The 7,728-nt window shown below is 36.3% G+C and overlaps 1 protein-coding gene across 1 annotated transcript; it reads left to right on the top strand.

The window, feature by feature from the left end:
- The first annotated feature begins 546 nt into the window (after nt 1-546).
- On the top strand, nt 547-3,364 carry LOC7495941 (serine/threonine-protein kinase D6PKL2). Its single transcript, XM_024588882.2, has 2 exons — nt 547-1,499; nt 1,881-3,364. The coding sequence occupies exons 1-2, from the start codon at nt 847-849 to the stop codon at nt 2,752-2,754; spliced, it is 1,527 nt and encodes a 508-aa protein (XP_024444650.1). The 5' UTR covers nt 547-846; the 3' UTR covers nt 2,755-3,364.
- Nucleotides 3,365-7,728: the final 4,364 nt, after the last annotated feature.

The raw sequence follows: 7,728 nt of genomic DNA, 5'->3' as shown, positions 1-7,728 counted from the left end.
AATTAATCTAATATGTTTCATTCTTAATATTTATATATAAAAAATCTCATCTTAAATATTTATTTTGAGTCAATTTATGTTTTTATTGATCTTTCTAGTTATTTTTAGACCCATAAAATCAAACAGATCACATTAAGTTAATCCTCGTGTGATTTAAGTTTTTTTTTCCTTCAAGAAAAAAAAATAGCAACTATTAAACATATTTTTTACATTAAAAAAATAATATGACCATTAGCTGCCAAATATTTTATGGTGTTTTAGCTCATTGAAAAATTATTTATGGTAATTATTCCCAAAACATTTTTTAAATTAAAATGGAATCAGAAAGGCATGATACTGTAGCATTGTCACTTGTGAATCCACAACTTATAGTTGTGCGCCATAATCAATGTAACGGTATTGGCCGAGGCCTGGTTTTTACGATAAGAGTTTGCTAATAAAAAGGAAAAAAAAAAAAAGAGTATGTGTGTGTGTGTGTGTAATGTATTTAATTAGTACTGTTTTAGTTTATAGAAAATCTGAAAGTCTTTTGTCTTCCTCGTGAAGTGGGACGGAGTCTCTCTGAGAGTTACAGCAATCAAGACATGTTACAGCTTGGAGACAAAAACAAGCAGTGTGTGATAGAAGCGAGAAACATTGGGTCTCTCATTGCTAGAATTCAAATTTGAATGCTGCTGTTTTAACTATCCATCTGTGTTTTAAGTTGAGCCCGCGTCTCCCTCTCTCGCTCTCGCTCCCTTTGACCACCTCGGTCACTCCCCAGCACCAATTTGACTGACCATCCATTTTTAATCATCAGTCCAAGCCCCTTTCTTTCCTCTTCTTGCTATCACATTCCCTCAAATCATGGACAAAGATACAACACAAAAGATGGGAACGTTTGATGCTGAGGCTGAGTCTGTGATTACTAGCAGCTTTCAGGATCTCAGCTTCACTAACAGCACTGTTAGTATCGGCTTGTGTAGTTCCGTCTCTGATAATAGTGTTAGTAATAGCAGCAATGTGAGCAATGGTACTGCTGCTAGTGAATCTAAAGAGAGTGAAAAGGCTAGTTTGATTTGTGACCCAAATGAGGCTAGCTTCAGGAGCTCCTACCCTTCGAAACCCCATAAGGGAAATGACTTTAGATGGGATGCTGTACAGTGTGTAAAGGGTAAAGATGGGGATATGGGGATGGGTTTGGGTCATTTTAGGTTATTGAAGAAACTTGGTGTCGGGGATATAGGGAGTGTATATTTGGCTGAGTTGAGAGGGATGGGTTGCTTGTTTGCAATGAAGGTAATGGATAAAGGAATGTTAGCTGGGAGGAAGAAGTTGTTGAGAGCTCGAACTGAGAGAGAGATTTTAGGTTTGTTGGATCATCCATTTTTACCAACCCTTTATTCGCATTTCGAGACCGATAAGTTTTCTTGTTTGTTAATGGAGTTTTGCAGTGGTGGGGATCTTCATATACTAAGACAGCGACAACCTGGCAAGCATTTTAGCGAGCAGGCAGCAAGGTTAGTGTGTGCTTGTTAATATCTTTTGGTTTGTGATTCTTCTTTGTTTCGCTCTCAATCTGGTTTAATTACTTTGTCATTAATGTAATACTGCTAAATAACTAGGGGGAAGTGTCAGAAAGGCAGTTATCTTGAGCAGATATGCATTTTGTTGTATGTTTATGAAAGATTGATCACAATTAAGTTTTTGCTAATGCTATGAACACCGAGATTGAGTAAAGGCTTGGGAATGATTTTCAGAAATTAGTTCGACTCGTGTACATGATCATAAGTACCGACGGCATTGTTCTTTCGCTTCAGGATATATAGCCTCGGAATTTTATTTTATGCACGATGAACAAATTTAGGATTGTTCTCCAATAATTATTTGTTTTTATACAGGTTTTATGCTTCGGAAGTGCTTCTTGCTTTAGAGTACTTGCACATGATGGGCGTTGTATATAGAGATTTGAAGCCTGAAAATGTGTTGGTGAGGGAGGATGGCCATATTATGCTTTCGGACTTTGATTTGTCATTAAGATGCTGTGTGAGTCCTACTCTTGTTCAATCTAGTACTGTGTCTTCTTGTAAGATTTCTTCATACTGTATTGAGCCATCATGTATTGATCCAGCCTGCAAGTTGCCCGTTTGTGTAGAGCCTTCTTGCTTGCAACCATCTTGCCTTAAACCTCGTTTCTTCAAACCCAAGACAGCAAAAGTTAGAAATGAAAAGCCAAACCTGGCAAATTCAAATTCACTTCCTGTACTTGTTGCAGAACCAACCACCGCTCGTTCCATGTCATTTGTCGGTACACATGAGTATTTAGCACCGGAGATAATAAGAGGGGACGGCCATGGAAGTGCTGTTGATTGGTGGACGTTCGGTATCTTCTTGTATGAATTGATACTTGGTAGGACTCCTTTTAAAGGCAATGGAAATCGAGAGACATTGTTTAATGTGGTAGGTCAGCCCCTAAAATTTCCTGAAGGATCTTCTGTCAGTTTTGCGGCAAAAGATTTAATCCGTGGTCTGCTCATGAAGGACCCGCAAAAGAGATTAGGGTTCAAAAGAGGTGCTACAGAGATCAAGCAGCATCCTTTCTTTGAGACTGTTAACTGGGCTCTCATTCGCAGCACTCACCCTCCAGAAATTCCAAAACCAGTTGACCTTTTATCTTTGAATCTCGCATTCAAGTCATCCTTGGCTCCCAATGATAACAGAGCTACAGATTCTGACAGATCATCAGGTCCCTTTTTAGATTTTGAATTCTTCTAATGAGTTTTGTTCTACAAGTGGCGAGTTTACGTTATTTTTGTGTGTTCATCTTCTCAATGGAATCTCATCTCCTTGGCATCAAACCCTTGTTATCAGATTATCTGTTCTGGTTGTTACAAGTGCTGAGCGAGCAGCATTTGGGGTTCGTAATATAAACTTCTGTCTTAGAACCCCCATGAAAGTTGACACTTTCGCTGGATAGTTTCATTCCCATCCTGCTGTGTAAGCTTCAGCTAGGCGATTTCTCGAGAGGGGGCCTCCAATGGTGGGCATTGAGCCTTTTCATAACCCGCACTTTATAGCATACATAGCTGCATTGACCCAGTTACTCTCACTTTAGCTGCAGGGAGAGCTTTTGTGAAAGAGATTGAATTGGACTGCTAGTAGAAAAGCTGTGGATACTTGTAGCAATGAGGTCATGAGGTGTCCGCATCGTATTGATCTTTGGTTCCTTTTATTTGCTTTTTTAACTGTCTGAGTTTCTGCTTCCTTGAATTGTTATCAAGCCGGGGCTCTTCCCGATGAAGTTCTTGCTTTTCTTTTTTATGTGGAAAAGAGTTGGGGAAAGAAACAAAAAAAATACATAAAAAGAGTGCTTTATTCTTTTGCAGTGAACAGTCTTTTCCTTTACAAAGTATATTCTCACTTTAATCATAGCCTTCTTTTATGGCAACTGATCATCAAATTGAGGCTTTTGGTGGTAGAATGATGCCTGACAAAGAAAAACAAATGAATCTGACAACATTGTGTTTGCAAGTTTCTCCTGCATTATGATGCCTCCACCGCAATCTCTGTGATAGAAAACAGTATTCAGACAAATTGATCAAATTTAACATAAAACCTCTTGACTCATACTTGGAGCCATATCCATGTTTCTGTTATTATTAATTCGTTTGGTCTTTCTGCTACTTCTATTATTACAGGTCTAAAGTGCATCTATCTTTTGAATATTCTCGAATCAACAATACTAAAGTTTGAATCGCATGGAATAATCCATATAGTATAAGGTAGTGTATGATGTCTGATTTTCCAAAATTTACAACTTAAAAAGAAAAGATAATTTACAAAGGGGTTGAATTTCAAAGAGATTTATGTGTATAGGGCTAACCAAAAGTTACAATGAGGATAGCTCTTCTTAAATACCAATCTCTAGCCCAAAAGCTAGTTGTTCATCATGGAAATAGAAGAAATTTACCTATATAAGTCATCCTCGTTAGAGAATCTTTATTTAGAAGAATTTATAAAGTTAAAACTAAATAAGATAACAAAAACCGTAGAACATCAAATCCTTGATGGATATTTAATAAGAAAATCTTGCATATATAAGGAAGAAAAGATTTTGTTGGAACCTTATGATTACTTGGTCATGTAATCTATTTGCAAACGATACCAACTTCTGCAAAGACAAAAAAAATTCAGGTTTTGAAGTGTGACACAAAAATTACTTTGAACCTAAACACTAGTATTATTATAATTTGAAACCCCCACCCAATGAATAGCAGCTCGTGAATGAGAAGTATAAGATGATGTCATAAAGAGAGTTATGTTTTCATAAGTCAGATTTGTTATTTGTCCCAATAAAGAAACATATTACATCACGCAAAACATAAGTTTATTTTATAAATTTATAGCTACTAAAAATTTCAGCTTACAAATTATTATTTTTATATAAGTGTAATTGTATTAGAGGGAAAAGCTGTATAAATATACAAAGGCATATCCTAAGAGGTACATCGACTCATAATCCAAATCAAACTGACCTTAGGTAGTAGGAAAAAATCAAAAGCTAAATAAAACTCAAAAAACAAAAAAAAATTGTGAAACTAGTTGACTGGTTCATGGAAAAATTAGAACCAGTTGACTGGTTCTGTAAAAACAGCAGACATGCTAAGTGGAACTTAAACGACAATAGGCTAGAGGTACCTCATGACTCTAAAAGATGCCGTATGGACCTAAGAATTGTTGGAATCTGGTATTTTGGTTCTAGCTCAACCAACCTGGACCCCACACTAACAACATGATATGGACAACAAGCCTAGTGAAAAACTCGATTATTCCTCTCATACCAAATAAAACAAACCATGGCTAAGAGGACTAACCAAGCAAAAAGATTCAAGAACTTTTCTTCTTCCTACAGTTCATATATGTCCATTGAAGCAAAGGTCTTCATGTCATCAAACGCCAACTCATAACAGTCTCACTTGTGGTAGCCCCCCAAACAGAAACAAATAAAAGAAACTAAAAGAATAGATGGTTATATGTCTTAATATGCGAGCCATAAAAAATACATATCGAGGAGCTAATGATATGGTAAGTATAGAGTATGTCCATAGTGTGTAGGCTACCTATAGAAGCAAGCCATAGGATAAAAGTGCGTCTCTAGATATGACCTGAAAACCAGAGGAGGTGATGTATAGAATCTACGGGTCTTGTGTCTTTAAGAACCTCCCATGTAAAATCAATAAAAAAATCTGCCTAATGGATTCCAAATATAGTGATCTGGTAGTGCAATCATGTGATGAAAATGCACTAGGTCCCAAATTTACGGAGCTCTTGATTACCCGAGGGAAAAGACCAAGTGCCTTCCTCAATGATATCTAAGACTTTGGCATCCCAGGGAAGCCCAGTCTAGGATAGCATCTTGAAAGGCAAAAGTTTATAGAAATATTGACCATTCAACAACTAATAGTTTAACCATAAGGAAATAGCAATCCCATCACCAATGCAAGAGACAAATCTCCATCTACATTAATCTCTACTGAGTAGAATCTTCCTCTAAGACCAAAAGAAAACTGAATGAGGCTTGACACGCCAGAAAGATCTACTCCTAAGTAAGACACTATAAACTCATCCCGACCAAACTGAAGATCTCTTCGAAAGAAGTCTAGACATGCTTAAGAATAACTATTTTATTCCGAGTCTTTATCCTTTGTATGCCCAAACCTCCCTCTTTAAGAGGATAACAAACTAAAGCTCAAGCTACCTTAGCCCCTGAATATGAGAGAGAACAACCCTTCTAGAGAAAGGTAGCTAAAATACTCTAAATCCTCTTAATAACAAAGTAGCCAAGAATAAACTTGGAACACCAGTATACCTTGATGGAAAAGAGAATGAATTTGATCAATTGAAGGCATCCAGCATAAGTAAGAGAAGTTGAAGTCCACATCTTAATCATAGAGAGAATTCAATCCATTAAAGGCATACAATCATTATGTGTCAATCTAGTAGAGATTAATGGGACTTGTAGATACTTGACAGGTAGGGAACCCAACCTGAAGCCCAAAAGAGTCTGCAGAAAAGCACAAAGCTCATCATCGACTATTGATAAGAAAACTTGGATTTTCTTTAGATTTCTAGTAAGTCCAGATAACCAAACAAATCATCCAAAGCCTTCCTCACAATCCTGACCAAGTCCATACATGTCCGATATAATATTATAAGGTCATCTGCAAAACATAAGTGAGTAATGACAGTCTATTGACACTGCTAGTGGTATCAAAACCTTGAGTTTTGTTAAGCCTCTCTGATATGCCTCATAAACCCTTCGTGGCTAAAAACAAACAAATAAGGGGATAAAAGGTCACCTTGTCAAAGGCTCCTAAAAGATGCGAAGAAGTCGTGACTTTCCCTATTCATGAATGTCATAACTCAATTTTTGAATTTTTTTTAAGAAAATTAAATAAATAATAAAAAAGAAATGAATGAAAAATAATTTGAGAATTGGGTTAAGACAACACAAATTGAAAGTTTAAGAACTAATAAGGATGGAACTATAAATTTGGAAGTCAATTTTGCTAGAAATTAAAAGAATTGATAAGTTTGGGGACTTAATTGAACTTGGAATTAGTTTAATTAATGAAATCAGGGGCTTAATTGAAGAAATACCAAAGTTCGGGGCTAATTCGGGTCAAAATTACAAGAAATTAAAGTCCAAGGACCATTTTATAAATGTCATCAAAATACAGGGGTCTAATTGCAATTTATTGAGAGATGAAATTAAAAAAAAAAGAATTTCCTGAATAAGGGACTTGATTATAAAATTTTGAAACTTCAGTGATCAAACTGCAACGGCCATTTCCATCCTAAAATGGTGTCGTTTCAAAGAAAATTGTTCATCACCTTCTTCACTCATGCACCACATCTTTGTCAGCTGCCCCATGCCCCCACGATGCATCTATATTACCACTGTAACGATCCTGCAAGTTCGCTTCGTTGTCTGGGTAACTGCATGGCATTCTCTGGCTATATATATATATTATGAGGGGTGAATGGGTCACTAGGAAAAGTAAAATCCTTCTTTTAAAGGTTGTTACATATGCAAACCCAGCAGCCACAAAAAAGGCTTATAAAGCCTTCATCTTCTCCTAAAAATTTAAGGGAATCAACCATGATTGAGAGCTTTAGGTGAGAGAGAAAACATATTGAGGGTAGGAACTTTGACAGCCATATCTCCACTTTACACCATTGGATTGGCCTTCCCTTTAGGTATGTTGTTCATCGTTATGGCTACTACATCCTAACTAGAGGGATTTGCAATATCAAGTTATGTGTGAGAGATATGGTTGGTGGAATATTTCTGGAGAAAACACCATTTTTTTAAGTCGCAGTCGCTGGATGTTTTCTCATTCATCAACCGTTAGATGGGGATGTCATTTTTATAAGTTGTTCCTCTATATGTTTTCTGAAGTCTAAACGGTGGAGATTGGAAACAAACTCTCCAGCCATAAATAGCTCAACCTGAATAGCAGGTCTCTAATTTTTAATGTTTGTTAGGTTATGTTCCAATATAGAGTGACTTAATCGTTGGTTTGATCTGTAACTTAGATATGTTATGCTAAAAATGATGCAATATAACTTCACAATTGAGATTGATTAAATAAGTTTAGGGGAGAATGAAAATGTGATGTTAAGAGAAACTTTTTATTTGAACAAACATGACGTATAAGGTTAATGATATATTGTATGATTATGAAT

The sequence above is a fragment of the Populus trichocarpa genome, chromosome 17 (genome assembly GCF_000002775.5).
Source record: "Populus trichocarpa isolate Nisqually-1 chromosome 17, P.trichocarpa_v4.1, whole genome shotgun sequence".
Taxonomy (NCBI): Eukaryota; Viridiplantae; Streptophyta; class Magnoliopsida; order Malpighiales; family Salicaceae; genus Populus; species Populus trichocarpa.
This window is presented reverse-complemented; position numbering and strand designations above follow the sequence as displayed.

What these genes read in the sequence shown, in the direction of transcription:
- LOC7495941 (XM_024588882.2), top strand. Translation starts at nt 847, where the DNA reads ATGGACAAAGATACAACACAAAAGATGGGAACGTTTGATGCTGAGGCT. An exon ending in TTTAGCGAGCAGGCAGCAAG is followed by an intron (nt 1,500 to 1,880) that starts GTTAGTGTGTGC and finishes GTTTTTATACAG; the next exon opens with GTTTTATGCTTCGGAAGTGC.